This window comes from Papio anubis, chromosome 18, assembly GCF_008728515.1.
Source record: "Papio anubis isolate 15944 chromosome 18, Panubis1.0, whole genome shotgun sequence".
NCBI lineage: Eukaryota > Metazoa > Chordata > Mammalia > Primates > Cercopithecidae > Papio > Papio anubis.
This window is the reverse complement of record NC_044993.1, coordinates 63,047,118-63,062,925: the sequence shown is the minus strand read 5'-3', so window position 1 is coordinate 63,062,925 and position 15,808 is coordinate 63,047,118. Positions and strand designations below refer to the sequence as shown.

At 50.0% G+C, this 15,808-nt stretch overlaps 1 protein-coding gene across 15 annotated transcripts in view; it reads left to right on the top strand.

The window, feature by feature from the left end:
- Positions 1 to 15,644, top strand: part of CIITA (class II major histocompatibility complex transactivator) — a 62,245-nt gene extending 46,601 nt beyond the window's left edge. For 11 of the 15 annotated variants that reach the window (XM_021931748.2, XM_021931749.2, XM_021931746.2 and 8 more), the window contains 8 exons: positions 151 to 222; positions 5,128 to 5,208; positions 5,919 to 6,011; positions 8,187 to 8,273; positions 11,930 to 12,013; positions 12,171 to 12,254; positions 12,992 to 13,089; positions 13,637 to 15,644. In XM_021931748.2, coding sequence (XP_021787440.2) covers positions 151 to 222; positions 5,128 to 5,208; positions 5,919 to 6,011; positions 8,187 to 8,273; positions 11,930 to 12,013; positions 12,171 to 12,254; positions 12,992 to 13,067 — 577 coding nt within the window. In that variant the 3' untranslated portion in view covers positions 13,068 to 13,089; positions 13,637 to 15,644. The other 4 variants (XM_009195976.4, XM_021931747.2, XM_009195977.4 and 1 more) reach the window with 4 other exon arrangements.
- Positions 15,645 to 15,808: the final 164 nt, after the last annotated feature.

Below are 15,808 nucleotides of genomic sequence, written 5' to 3'. Positions count from 1 at the left end.
TCTTTTTTTTTTAAGAGGGGGACAGCAATTGCCCCAAGGAAAGCAATCCCCCTGGGGAATTTGGGGCACTGGGGCAGCCATCATGGACCTATGGGTAAGGGCTCAGCAACAGCAATGCCTGTTCTCCCTAACATTGCCTGTTCTCTCCAGGACAAGAAGTTCCTCGGAAGACACAGCTGGGGAACTCCCTGCTGTTCGGGACCTAAAGAAACTGGAGTTTGCGTAAGCAAAGGGGTGGATTGTCTCGTGGGTCTGCGCAAGGTTTCCCCTGAAGCATTAGCTGGGTTTGTACGATATGAATCGAGATGGATCTCCAGGGTCATTCGTACCCTCTTGCCCACCACTTTGGAAACAGCTTCCAGTAGCTGGAAAGTGGCCAGTCTGGGCAAATGCTGGAGGTTCTTGGATTTGAAGCTAATGGACCCATTTGCTGGTTAACATGGTCATTCCCATCACTCATTCAACAGACATATTGAGCACTTGAATGACTGAGGCTGCTGTCCTCAATGAGCTGACAGTCTAATCAACTCCCCTCTGGAGGAGGTCAGGGGGACTTCCTGGAGGAGGTGATATCTGCACTGAAGCTTCAGTGAGGATAAGGAATGAGCTGAGTGGGGAGAGGGGAGTAAGAAAGGCTTTCCTGGAATTGTAATTTGGCCAGGGATCAGAAAAGGCCCAGTGTGTCCCCAATCTTCCGCAGGAGGATGCCACTGACTATAGAGTTCTTTTCCCTCCTGTGGCCAGGAGCTGCACAATGCCTCTTGTGCCTGAGCTTGTTTACTTCCACAGCCAAGGGATGGCCTCCCTGGGGAGAATCTTTCCCTCAGTTTCAAGGATTCCCAGGAGCTTTTGAAGTGCAGCTAGGATGAAAAAGCAACCCTGCTTGCCTGGGACTATCCTGTTTGGGGAACTGAAAGTCTTGCATCCCAAGAAGTCCCTCAGTCCCAGGCAAACTGGGACAGTTGGTCACTCTATGTGCGGCCAGGGCTGGGGGCCAACATCCTAGACAGTGCTGCTGGGGTGACAGAAATGGAGACCGGTCGTCCTGATCGATATCCTGATTTGATCTGTTCGATGCAGCGCCGCGGCAAGCGCGGCGGCGTTCTCCTCCCGCCCACCAGCCTGGCAAGCACCCGCCCGTCCAGCAGCATGTCTATGGGCATGGGCATAAGGCGGCGGCGGCGTCCGGCCCGTCCGCCCGCCCATTCCGCCCAGCAGCAATTTTCCCCTTTCTCTCTTTTCCTCTTTTCCTTCCCTTTCCTTTCCCTTTCCTCTTTTTTCTTTCTTTTTCTTTTTCTTCTTGAGGCAGAGTCTTACTCTGTCCTCAGGCTGGAGGGCAGTGGCGCAGTCACAGCTCACCACAGCCTCAACCTCCCTGGGCTCAAGTGATCCTCCCACCTCAGCCTCCCTAGTAACTGGGACTATAGGCATGCCCCACCTGACTGGACTCACTTTTGTATTTTTGTAGAGAGAGGGTTTCACCATGTTGCCCAGACTGGTCTCGAACTCCTGGCCTCAAGCAATCCTCCCACCTCAGCCTCCCAAAGTGCTAGGATTACAGGTGTGAGCCCCCGCACCTGGCCAGAACAGGCTTTTAAATTTGCAACTCACCCTCCATCTCAATTATCTCAGGCAACCCTCCTCTAGAGGCATTATCATCATCCCCCATTGTACAAATGGCAACACTGAGAACAAGAGACTTTATACAGTTCATCCAAAGTCATAAAAGTCAGGTCAGCCTGGCCCTAAGTTCCTTCCACAGAAAAAGCTAAATGAATGTTTGTTCCTTGGTAGGGGTCTAGATCATCTAATGATTAGGAAGGAATTGTTAAATGCCTGTGGTATATTCAGTGCATTTTTGTGGAGATGGGGTCTTGCTCTGTCACCCAGGCTAGAATACAGTGGTGTGATCTCGGCTCACTGCATCTCCACCTCCTGGTTCAAGCGATTCTCCTGCCTCAGCCTCCTGAGTAGCTGGGATTACAGGTGCAAACCACCATGCCTGGCTAATTTTTGTATTTCTAGTAGAGACAGGCTTTCCCCATGTTGGCCAGCCTTCTAAAGTGCTGGGATGACAGGCGTGAATGACCACGCCTGGCCTATAATTCACTGCATTTTTTATATAGTCTCATTCATCTCACGAGCTACTGTGGGAGACAGATAGTCATCATCTTCCCCATTTTACAGATGAGGAGACTGAGGCCTGGTGAGGTCAAGTGGCTTGCGCATGGTCCCCCAGCTGGTCACCCACAAGCTGTCAGCTCTCCCTGATCACTGTTCCCCTGTGCACCAGAAAAAAGCCAGGGTCTCTTGTTTTGAACAGAGACAAAGTGCTAAAATTGTCCAGAGGTAAAAATGATGCTGAAAAGGGGAAATGTCTGAAAACAATAACTGAGGGCCCTTTCTGGCTTAAATTATTTTCAACAGAAAAAGCCCCTAGTTCAAGATCAGAACCGCACTCTGGGGAATAGCGGCCATGGGGTGGAACAGCCTAGGGCCCGGTGACCAGCCACCTGGAGCCCGGAATCCCCTGAGGAGGTTCTGAGGAAGGAAGGAAGGAAGGAAGACTATTTCTGGCATTTTCTCTCACTTCTTCTGTGCCTGGAACCCGACCTGATGATCTGTCAACTGCCGAACCACTCCAAACCCCAGATCGACAAGTCCTCATCCTCGACGACGAGCCCACTTTATCTCGGAGACTGGCGGTTTTCTCCGACCTGAAATGTTCTGCCCGTCTTCCGAGATGTTTGTTCCAGCGAGACCTGCGCTCTCTGCCTGAACGAGCCCTTCCCCTGATATCTATAATTACCGCTCTTCACCTCTTCTGAGCTTGGTCATGGCGGTTTTGCCTTTCTCCCTTCCTCCTCCTTCCTCCCTTTTCTCCCTTCTTCTTCCTTTTCTTCCTTTTCCTTCCTTCCCCTTCCTTCCCCTTCCTTCCCTTCTTTGATTTTGTCCCCACCTGCCCACCCCACCGCTTCGGCACAATCTGACCTCACCGCAACCTCCAGCCCCCAAGTTCGCGATTTTCTTCCTCAGCCTCCCAGCGATCTGTTCGCCACCATCACCGCTAATTTTATTTTGCAGAACGTATTTCACCTGCGTTACCAGGATGTCTCAATCTCCCGACCCAGGATCCCCCTGCCTCGCCTCCCAGTTGATTTCATCGCGATGAGTCACCATCGCCTCGGCCCTTGTGAGGCCTTTTCTGACCTCGTTAAAATGGTAACCTGGGTGCAGTGGCCGGCCTGTAATCCCAGCACTTTGGGAGGCCGAGACGGGTGGATCACAAGGCCAGAAGTTTGAGACCAGCCTGGCCAACATAGTGAAATACCATCTCTACTAAAAATACAAAAAAAAAAAAAAAAAAAAAAAAAAAAAAAAAAATTAGCTGGGCATGGTGGCAGGCGCCTGTAGTCACAGCTACTTGGGAGGCTGAGGCAAGAGAATCACTTGAAACCGGAGGCAGAGGTTGCAGTGAGCTGAGATTGTGCCACTGCACTCCAGCCTGGGCGACAGAGTGAGACTCTATCTCAAAAATAAATAAATAAATAAATAAAACTCCATCGCCCTCACGGTTAAAAATAAAACTCCATCCCCCTCAGCACTGTACATTTCTATGTGATTCATTATCTCAGACATCAGCTTGCTTTCCAATGTCTTTGATTACCTGTCTGTCTTCCCCACTGGAATGTCAGCACCCAGAAGGCAGGGATTTTCATCTGTTTGGCCCACAACATCCCTCCCGCTCCTGGCACATAACAGGCAAGCGATCAATATTTAACAATGAATTCCTTAATCCAAGAACCCCATAAGATTGGGGTGAAATATTTGAGGAGACCGAGACTCAGGGGTGAAGGGATTTGCCAAGACCCTTAGCAGGGAGCCAAATGCCAGATCCTGAAGTCAAACCCTGATCCTGTGGCCTTTTGCTGAGGCCAGTGGTTCTCAGACTTCAGGATTTCAGAGACGGAGAACATTTCAGAACGAATTTGAGTGACCGTGTGTGGTTACTGTTTTTAAATTTTTATCAAGGATGCTCATTCAAACAAACGAATAACAAAATACCCACTGCTGGCACCATAATTTTACCAAAGAACGATCATTTTAATATTGAAAAAGTTCAAAGGACATAATTGCAGAATAAAAGACAGCTTTTTATATGGAATGCATTTAACCATATTTTTAAACTAAACGGCCCTTCATTGTCCTTATTTTTCTCATCTCCTTGAAGTCTGGTCTAAATATTGATCCGGGCTGTGTGACCCAAAGAGCTATTTGATCTCCCAGTGTCTCAGTTTCCCTATATGTGAAATGGAGGTAAGAAGAGCCTGTAGCTCAGAGTCTTGAGGAGTAAATGAGATCTAGGCCAAGGGAAGGGCCTAGCATGTCCCTGGCTTATAATAAATGCTCAACCAATGGTTCCTTTTGTTATTAAAATGCAAACGTATATTAGTCAACCACCTGGTTTACCATTGGCGGTGGTCCTCAGCTGGCATTTAAGGACTCCTTCCCCAGGCTGGGGAGGGAGAAGGGTATCCGTGGATGTTGGGAAGAGTAAGAACTGGCTCCCTACTTAGAGACAAAAGCTGGGGAGCCCCAAGCTGAGAGTCCAACTTACCTCTTTTTCTTTTTTTTTTTTTTTTTGAGACAGGGTCTCACTCTTACCCAGGCTGGAATGCAGTGGTGTGATCATGGCTCACTGCTTCCTTCACCTCCTGGGCCCAGCGATCCTTCTGAGAAGCTAGGACCACAGGACACACCACCACACTCGGCTAATTATTGTATTTTTTGTAGAGACAGAGTTCATGGCGTTGCCTGCTGGTTCCTAACTCCTGGGCTCAAGCGGTCCTCTTACCTTGGCCTCTCAAAATGCTGGGATTACAGACATGAACCACTGTTCCCAGTCTCAGCTGGCCTGTTATGGGGGGCTGAGAAATCTACCCCAAGCAGAAAAGATTGGGGTCCTATATGGAAGGGTTGCAGGGACCTAACAGGCTGTGGTGGAAGGGAAGACGAGGGGCCTCAGACAGGACCTGACTTCTGTGCCTTGTCTCTATCCCACCCTGGGGCTGAATGAGGGGCTGTCACTGTTACTGGAGGTCTTACCCTTGCTCTTGTGCCTCCTAGGCTGGGCCCCATCTCAGGCCCCCAGGCTTTCCCCAAACTGGTGCGGATCCTCACGGCCTTTTCCTCCCTGCAGCATCTGGAGTGAGTATAGACTCTGGGACCCCTTCCTCTCAACATCTGGATGCAGTGCTGTGATCATAGCTCACTGCAGCCTCGAATTCCTGGGCTCATGTGGTCCTCCTCCCTCAGCCTCCTGAGTAGCTGGGACCACAGGTGCATGCTACAGTGTCCAGCAACCTCTGGGTTTTGACAACCCCAAATCCTGCCCCCAAGGCACATGCAGAGAGGAAAGCCCTCACTTTGTCCCATTTTTTTCTCTCTTCCACCTACTGCATCCTCAACGTGGCTGGCACATGAGTGATGAGATGACTCCACAGCAGATGGGAATCCCCAAAATAAAAAAAGTTGTAGATCATTTTGTGACCTTTGAAACTCTTTTCCTCACAACCTCATTTGCTGCTCTCAGCAATTCAGCTGGGGAGGGGTTGGGGAGCATAGTCCTACTTTACGATGGAGGTTAAGGAAGTTGCAAAGCCTCAGGGGGTTCTTAAGAAGCTAAACAGGGATTCGAGTCCATCACTAGTTACTTTGTCCCTGGCTGGCTGGTTAGAGCCTCCAGGTGATGAAGTCCTGGTCTGAAAAGCTCAGGAGTATGCTGGCTGCCTATGGTGTATTAGAGCTGGGAGGCGGGAAGGGCAGGTACCAGGGCTGAGGAGGCCCACACTGGGATGGGAAGGGTCAGATGGCCCCCTTGACGCTAGCTGATGGCCCCCATCTGATTCCACCTGCAGCCTGGATGCGCTGAGTGAGAACAAGATCGGGGACGAGGGTGTCTCGCAGCTCTCAGCCACCTTCCCCCAGCTGAAGTCCCTGGAAACTCTCAAGTGAGTGAGCTGGGCCTGCCCTTCCTGCTGAATCTGGCCCCCAAAGTCCAGCTGACTTTTTAAAAATTAATTTAAATTTGGTTTTTAGACAAGGGCTCGCTCTGTCACCCAGGCTGGAATATAGTGGTATGATCATAGCTCTACAGCCTTGAACTCCTGGCCTCAAGGAATCCTCTCACGTCAGGTTCCCAAAGTGCTGGGATTATAGGTGTGAGCTACCATGCACAGCCCCAGTGGATTCATCCACATTAATTCATTCACTCACTCTCACCTATTAAATCAGCCATTCATCCTTCCATTCAACGATTCATTCATTCACTCACTCACCTATTCAATCAGCCATTCATCCTTCCATTCAATGATTCATTCACTCACTCACCTATTCAATCAGCCATTCATCCTTCCATTCAATGATTCATTCATTCACTCACTCACCTATTCAATCAGCCATTCATCCTTCCATTCAATGATTCATTCATTCACTCATTCAGTCATTTCTTTACTCACTCATCCAACCCCTCACTCAATCATTTCTTTATTTAATTACCCAACCATTTATCAATTTACAAATACTTAAGGAGGACCTACTATGTGCAGACACTTTTCTAGGCCCTGCCCTGGAGACTCAGCTTGAAACAGAACAAATAAACCCCCTGACCTCAGGAATCTTAAATTCTAGTGAGGAGACATAATGAACAAGTAAACAAGTCAGTAATTATGAAGTGTACAGCAGTGAAAATAATGTTCGGTGACAGAAAATTATACTGGGGGTGAAATAGGAGAGACAGATTAGGATTTATGAATAAAGCATTATTATCAAAACAGTAAAACTTTTTAAAAACTGTTCTGGGCTCTGCGAAGTTGGAGATGGATAATATACAGGAGGATCAATGTGATTTTTTTCTCTTTTTTTGGACAAGGTCTCGCTCTGTCACCCAAGGTGGAATGCAGTGGTGTAATTATGGCTCACTGCAGTCTCAATCTCCTAGGCTCAAACAATCCTCCCACCTCAGCCTTCTGAGTAGCTGGGACAGGTGCATAACATCACATCTGGCTAATTTTTGTATTTTTTTTAAGAGACATGGTTTCGCCATGTTGCCCAGGCTGGTCTTGAACTTCTGAGCTCAAGCCATCCTCCCTCTGCCTCCCAAAGTACTGGGATTGCAGGCATGAGTCACCGTGCCTGGTTCAATGTGATTTGTGTGTGTGTGTGTGTGTGTGTGTGTGTGTGTGTGTGATGGAGTCTTGCTGTGTAGCCCAGGCTGGAGTGTAGTGGTACGATCTCAGTTTATTGCAAACTTCACTTCCTGGGTTCAAGCAATTCTCCCACCTTAACCTCCCAAGTAGCTGGAATTACAGGCATACACCACCACACCCAACTAATTTTTGTATTTTTAGTAGAGATGAGGTTTCACCAGGTTGGCCAGACTGGTCTTAAACTCCTGACCTCAAGTGATCTGCCTGCTTCAGCCTCCCAAAATGCTGGGATTACAGGCATGAGCCACCATGCCCAGTTCAACATGATTTTTTACTGAACCTAGAGGATATCAAAATCTTCCCACACTCCCCGTCACTATCAAGGTCTTGGGATGGCCAAAGAATTTACCGGAATTTCCTTAGCAATTTCCTTAATTGTAGGACCCTGGGACTTCTCCAGTAATTTCTAGTATCCTAGGTAACACTGTAAGCTAGATTTCTTCTCCTTAGGCCTTCCCTCCCTCCCTTTCTTACCTGCCACCCCACTTAAGTATTTATTGAGCACCTACTATGTGCCTGGCAGTGCTTTAGGCACAGGGATACAATAATGAGCAAAACAGACACAGCCTTGCTACATATGAAGCCCACAACTCAGCAGAAAGGATTACACAACCATTAAACAAATAATGCCAACACTTATTTCATTATAGTGCTGAAAAGTGGCACAGAGGGAAAAGAGGGGATCTTGTAGAATCATAGGACAGGTGGGGGCAGGAGGGTGCGCTCTCCCTCCCATCCACCTCCTCACTCCTGCCCTCCACTTGGCCACAGGACCCAACAGTATCCTCTTATTTACCGAGAGGTAGCTTAAGTCTGTCGACAGCGCCATTCACAGCCTATGACCCACAACTCTCCTTGAGGTCAAAGGGAGGCGTGCAAGTTTGGTCCTGAGCCCTCCCCCTCACTGTGTCCCCACAGCCTGTCCCAAAACAGCATCACTGATCTGGGTGCCTACAAACTTGCTGAGGGCCTGCCTTCACTCGCTGCATCCCTGCTCAGGCTAAGGTAAGTGGGGTCCCGGCTACCTGTCAGCTGCTGAGCTGGGGGGCTGAGGAGCACAGGGAACTCACGTCATGCTGGGGGCAGGGGACACTGAGACCCTAGAAGCAATTACCACAGCCCTGAACAAAAGGATCAGCCGGACCTGGGGAAAGAAGCGCTGGGCAAGCCACTTATTCATTCCTAGCCCCCGTTTTCTTACCTGGAAAATGGGAACCATCCTAATGGTCTATGTAAGTACTTGGCACAATGCCAGGTTCTGTCGTGCACAAATGCTGGTCCATCCCCACCGAGAGACATTTGGCCGGACCAGGCTTTTCTGAACCTAGGGGTGGTGGCTTCTGGAAGGCTAACCAGCACGGGCTGCTTTTGCCGGCCTTGTCACTCACATGCCGGTCAGTGCTTTCACTGCCACCTTCTGGTAGGCCTTGGCATAGCACCTCTTGCTTTTGAGTGACTTCCAGCCAGGCCCTGGTGTGGTCCCAGAGATAATGAGAGGACTGGGCTTGGACCAGAGCCCCAGTCATCCAACTCAGCATTACCAGCTCTTCTCACTCGCCAGACTGGGAGAAACTTCTCTCCTGTTCACCAGAGCTCTGCACTTACTGAGGACAGAGTCAGATTCCCAGGAAAGATGGCATTTGGTCCCTTATTATTTGTTTAATTTTTAATTATTTATTTATTTATTTTGAGATGAGTCTTGCTCTGTCACCCAGGCTGGAGTGAAGTGGCATGATCTCAGCTCACTGCAACCTCTGCCCCCCAGGTTCAAGCGATTCTCCTGCCTCAGTGTTCCTAGTAGCTGGGATTATAGGTGCCCACCACCACGCCCAGCTAGTTTTTATATTTTTAGTAGAGACGGGGTTTCACCATGTTAGCCAGGCTGGTCTCAAACTCCTGATCTCAGGTGATCCACCCGCCTTGGCCTCCCAAAGTGAGTGCTAGGATTACAGGCGTGAGCCACCATGCCCGGCCACTTTATTTATTTATTTATTTACTTACTTATTTATTTGAAGATGGGGTCTCACCCAGGTTGGAGTGCAGTGGTGCAATCATGGCTCACTACAACCTCAACTGCCTAGACTCAAGCGAACCTCCCACCTCAGCCTCCCAAGCAGCTGGATCCTGTACCCTCCTGAGCCTTGTTAGTTTCTTTCCAGCATGAATCCCTGTTTTACAATATTTTATTTATGTAGGTGCTTACTTCTTGCTATGCAAAGAAACTCAAAAGCAAAAATAGAATCTGTCTGGTTCACAGTTGTGCTAAAAACTAGAGATACAAGCATGAACCAGAGAGATGTGGTTCTTGCTTTTGAGTTTCTTTACATAGTAAGAATTAAGCACCTACATAAATAAAATATTGTAAAACAGTGATTCATGCTGGGAAGGAAACTAACAAGGCCCAGGAGGATACAGGACCTCTAGGGAGATGATTCTTCTGTGGGAAGCTCTAGGGGAAAAGGACTCTAGGAAGAAAGAACAGCAGGTGCAAAGGCCCTAAGTGGGAAAAGGGGCTGGGTTTTGAGGGTCAGAAAGGCCACTGTGGTTGTGTGTAGTGAATGAGGGATAGAGGCTGGGCTATGGTGGAAGTAAGGGAGGTCGGGGGAATCCAGGTCACACAGGGAGGCCCTTGTGGGTCACAAGAGGCATTTGCAGTTTTTTCAGTGTGAATGGAAAAGCAGGTGGGCCTGTGAAGGTGACAGTTGATCTGATTTACACTTTCGTTTCTTTTTTTCTTTTCTTTTTTTTTTTTTTTTTGAGACCAAGTCTCGCTCTATCGCCCAGGCTAAGGTGCAGTGGCATGATCTCGGCTCACTGCACGCTCTGCCTCCTGGGTTCAAGTGATTCTCATGCCTCAGCCTCCCGAGTAGCTGGGATTACAGATGCCCGCCACCACACCAGGCTATGTTTGTGTTTTCAGTAGAGACAGGGTTTCGCCATGTGGCCCAGACAGGTCTTGAAATCCTAGGCCCAAGTGATCCACCCACCTCAGTCTCCCAAAGTGCTGGGATTACGGGTGTGACCCACCATGCCCGGACTGATTTACACTTTAAGAAACATCATATTTCACGGAATCTAAGAGGCCATCCATTGTAAGACCCCAACATTAGGCCAAAATGCAAACTGTGACACGCTATTGGTTATAAGACACATCCTGATCTCAATGACATTCAAATGGTGACATACATGTCTTGGCATCGATGAAATAAGGTCAGATTACTCTCCCTGTGGGGTGGAGGAAGGGTCTCCAGAGTTCAGAGATTGCAAAACCCCCATCTAGTTTCTGCACTGGTAGTGGCCGACCTGTGATATGAGTTGATTTAGCCTGAATCCACTTGGCAGCAGTGTAAATCTGCTGCTTTTTTTTTTTTCTTTTTTTTCAAGACAGAGTTTCGCTCTTGTTGCCCAGGCTGGAGTGCAATGGCGTGATCTCAGTTCACTGCAACCTCCGCCTCCCGGGTTCAAGCAATTCTCCTGCCTCAGCCTCCTGAGTAGCTGGGATTACAGGCATGTGCCACCACGCTCAGCTAATTTTGTATTTTTATTAAAGACGGGGTTTCGCCATGTTGGTGAGGCTGGTCTCGAACTCCTGACCTTAGGTGATCCACCCACCTCAGCCTCCCAAAATGCTGGAATTATAGGCGTGAGCCACTGCACCTGCTGCTTTTATATGCAGCCCTGCAAGGCAGCTCTGAGGCTGAATCATGGCCAAGTCATGGCCCTGAAATCATACCCGCAGCAGCACCTGGCCTGTTAAAAGGCTGCTTGGTGTTGAGTAAACAGCCGAAGTTGGCGTCAATGACACTCATCATGCTATTTTCACTGCTACTAATGCTGGTTGTGAGTACGCCACAGAAACTCGAGCTGGCCCAGTAACTGGCTTTTTCTCTTCCTGCCCCCAGTGCTGGTCATGCCCTCTATGTTGACTCATGTGACCCTCACCAATGTTCCTGTGAGGTAGTCAGAACCATAGCTAACATTTAGTTTATTCTAGGCACCAAGGCATATTCTAAATGTTATGCCAGCATTGATTCATTTACTCCTCCCCACAATGACTCAATCATGCCCATTTCACAGATGGGCACACTGAGTCTCAGAAGAGTTGAGTAGCTTGCCCAAGGTCACACAGGCAGTAAGAGGCATAGCTGGGATTTGAACTTGGGAAGTCTTTCTCCTGGGAGTTTCCACACAGTAAGGCAAGAAATGACTTCCTTTTAGTCCTGCTGTTTTCCTGGGCTCACTGTTTGACCACAGAGAAATGGCCTCAACTCTCTGGGCCTTGGTTTGCCTGTCTTTAAAATGGGGCAGTAATCCCAGTAGGCGGTGACTCCCACGGGGCTGACCTCCAGGCTGCAGGGGACACTGAGACCCTAGAAGCAATCACCACAGCCCTGGACAAGAGGACTAGTGGGACCTGGGGAAAGAAACTCTGGGCAAGTCACTTATTCATTCCTAGCCTCTATTTTCATATCTGGAAAATGGGAACCATCCTAACGGTCTATGTAAGTACTTGGCACAATGCCAGGCTCTGTTATGCAATAAATATTAGTCCCTTCCCCCAGGGATGGTGGGACCAGGCTTTTTCTGGAACCTAGGGGTGGTGGCTTCTGGAAGGCTGACCATGTACGGGCCTCCAATCCCTTCTCTTCTGTTTCTGACAGCTTGTACAATAATTGCATCTGCGACATGGGAGCCGAGAGCCTGGCTCGTGTGCTTCCGGACATGGTGTCCCTCCGGGTGATGGAGTGAGTGTGGGAGTCTGGGTGGTGGGTGGCTCAGCCCGGGGTGGGGGATACTGAGGGTCTCTCCCTGGGTGTCCTGGAAGGGCTGGGTGTGTGGGTGGCTTTGGTCTGGAGCTGGGGAGTCCCAAGGGTCAGGCCCCAAGTGAGTTTCTCTTGCCAGCGTTCAGTACAACAAGTTCACGGCTGCCGGGGCCCAGCAGCTCGCTGCCAGCCTTCGGAAGTGTCCTCACGTGGAGACGCTGGCGTAAGTCCAGGCAAACCTGGTGGGTGGAGAACAACTCACTCCCCAGGCGTGTGGCCCAGTGTCACCCCAGAGCTCAAATCACACTCTTCCCTTCACCAATCTGCAACCCTAGGTGTGCAGACACTGCCCCCTCTGGCCTCAGCTTCTTCATCTGTAAAGTGGGGATGGTAATAATATCCACCCAAGAGGTTTTGTGAGGCTTAAACTAATCAAGCCCTACAAAGCTCTTATAACAATAGTAGCTGGCACACCAAAATGCTCCATAAATGCTATATTAGGCCGAACCATATGAAATTGCTGACATCCACCCATTTTTGACCTGTAAAATTGGCAATTTCATATGGTTCAAGTTTATCTTTTATTAAGTCACCATGATGTCCAATAGTGGTTACTTTATATTCTTTCAAAGCACTTTTATCTCCACAATCACTCGTATCTTCTAAGACACACAGGGTGGGTCTTACGAGACCCATTTTACAGATGAGGAAAATAAAGCACAGAGCAGTTAACTAACCTTCTGGGGTCACACAGCAAATCAGTTGCAGAACCATAAAGGAATCTCAGGCCTCCTAGGCTTCTACTTTTCCCCATGACCCACACCGGTCTGTACCTTGCCAGGGGAAAAGTACCCAAAGTTCTAGGCTGGGTGGAAGGAGGGATTTGGAGGCAGCTGTCATTAGAGCCCCAGACTGCCCTCTCTCCTCTAACCTGGCTCTGTGTCCCTTTCCCCTTTGCAGGATGTGGACGCCCACCATCCCATTCAGTGTCCAGGAACACCTGCAACAACAGGATTCACGGATCAGCCTGAGATGATCCCAGCTGTGCTCTGGACAGGGTAACCAGGGTGGGCTTGGGAGGGGAGAGCCACAGGGGGTTGGGGACAGTGTCCTTGTGAACGTGGCATTCATAAAACGCAGGTGGGACACAGGTGGGGCTGGGCCACCACCCTTGGACGATCACATCATCAGAGACATCCCCCCATCTCCACCCTGGGCTTGGTGGAGCTGTCATCCAGGCTTTGCGAGCTTGATCCCTGTAGTCAGGCTTAGAGACCAGGGGACAGGAAAGTTGGCCATCCATGTCTCCGAGTCTCAGTGCTTAGAAGAGCTTCCTTTGGGGACTCCAAGCCTTCCCAGCTGCTGTTTTGGCTTGGTGGCTGCCCTGATGCTCCGGGTTTGTCTTCAGATGAACTTGCTTGACAAGTTTCCTGCCCCTCACTATGAAGATTGCTGTCCCCCATCGCTGTGCTCCCCGCACTGGGCTGCACATCCACCTCCATTCCCACTGCCCCTCCCATTCCCCATCTTGATAGCACCCTTCCCAGGTGTCAAGCTGCCCCTCCTAGAGTGTCCAACCCCCTCTCCCGTCTCCTCCCCCTACAGCACGTTCTCTGAGAACACCGATCACGCTGGACCTTGAACTGGGTACTTGTGGACACAGCTCTTCTCCAGGCTGTATCCCATGAGCCTCAGCATCCTGACACCCGGCCCCTGCTGGTTCAGGGTTGGCATCTGCCCGGCTGCGGAATGAACCACGTCTTGCTCTGCTGACAGACACAGACCCGGTTCCAGGCTTCTTTAGCGTCCAGTTGGATGGATGCCTGGTGGCAGCTGCGGTCCACCCAGGAGCCCTGAGGCCTTCCCTGCAGGACATTGCGGACGGCCACGGCCAGGCCAGAGAGAGTGACGGAGGCAGCCCTATTCTGCTTGCCTAGGCCCCTGCCACCTTGGGGAGAAAGTACTTCTTTATTTTATTTTTAGACAGAGTCTCACTGTTGCCCAGGCTGGAGTACAGTGGTACGATCTGGGCTCACTGAAACCTCCGCCTCCTGGGTTCGAGCAATTCTCCTGCTTCAGCCTCCGGAGTAGCTGGGACTACAGGCACCTACCATCACGTCCGGTTATTTTTTTTTATTTTTAGTAGAGACAGGGTTTTGCCATGTTTGTCAGGCTGGTCTCAAACTCTTGACCTCAGGTGATCCGCCCACTTCAGCCTCCCAAAGTGGTGGGATTACAGGCATGAACCACAGCACCCAGCCACAGAGAAAGTACTTCTCCACCCTGCTGTCCGACCAGACACCTTGATAGGGCACACCGGGCACTCAGAAGACATTGATGGGCAACTTCCAGCCTACTAATTCCCCAGATTGCAACAGGCTGGGCTTCTGTGGCAGCTGCTTTTGTCTGTGGGACTCAATGCACTGACTTTGTTGGCCAAGGCCAAAGCTAGGCCTGGCCAGATGCACCGGCCCTTAGCAGGGAAACGGCTAATGGGACACTAATGGGGTGGTGAGAGGGGAACAGACTGGAAGCACAGCTTCATTTCCTGTGTCTTTTTTCACTACATTATAAATGTCTCTTTAATGTCACGGGCAGGTCCAGGGTTTGAGTTCATACCCTGTTACCATTTTGGGGTACCCACTGCTCTGGTTATCTAATACATAACAAGCCACTCCAAAACATAGTGGCTTAAAACAACACACACATTTATTCTGCTCACACATCTGTCATTTGAGCAGGGCTCAGCGGGGACAGCTCCTTCTCTTCTACTCTGTGTCAGGTGGGACAGCTTGAGGGCGGGCTGGGGTCACCTGAAGACTCATTCTCCTATATGTCTAGCAGGCAATGCTGGCTGTTGGCTGGGGGCCTCGGTTCCACTAAGGCCTCAAGTGATTCTCCTGCCTCAGCCTCCCAAAGTGCTGGGATTATAGATGTGAACCACCACACCCAGCCCACTTCTGCCATATTTTGTTGGCCAGTGTGACAAGGGTTGCTACTCTGCTACCCACCCTCCTTTCACCACATGTCGCATGCACATGTGTGCACGTACACACACACACACACACACACTCACACCAGAGCCCACCTTGACTCAAGTCCTCTTTTCTAAGAGGATTTTTCTTTGTGGCTTCCTAAAATTCAGTGGAAAATTCATTGCTTGGGGATGAGAAAGGTTGAAGCACTGAAAGCTGTACCAAGGGGAATGTTTGCCTCTGCCTCTGACACTGTCCTCTGCCTCTGTCCTGGGAGCGAGCTGGTTTTCAGCAGAGGTGGAGTCCCACCTTGGCTGCAGTGAGCTCGAAAGGGACTTGGCAGCTCCGCTTTCTACCCAGCGAGCTGCCAGCACGACTGTTGCTTTCCACTCGGGGATAGTCTGCCCGGATGCCCCAATTCAAGACAGCTTAGCTTACTCCTGGTGGCAATGGGAGCTGCCTGTTCAGCTCCAGCTCACCAGCCCCAGTGCCCACAGGATCAGCCTGGTTCCCAAGCTCTGTTCCTCTCCCCAGCAAGTGAGAGGTGGGTGTCAAGAGAGTCTGAGGGATCCAGACCCAGCTGCATGGATCTTAACTTTGCTTTATTCATTCTACAAATACATACTGAGTGCACAGTCGTGAATAAGATGTTCCTGCCCTGGTGAGTCTTATATTTTAGCAAATTAAAAAAAATCTTTGGACAGGGCTGCCAGGTGAGGTTGGCCAGTCTGTACATTGCACAAAGGCACCTGGTCAAGGGGGAACATGGGGGTTGCAAACCAGTCTGGGTTCTGCTTGCCAA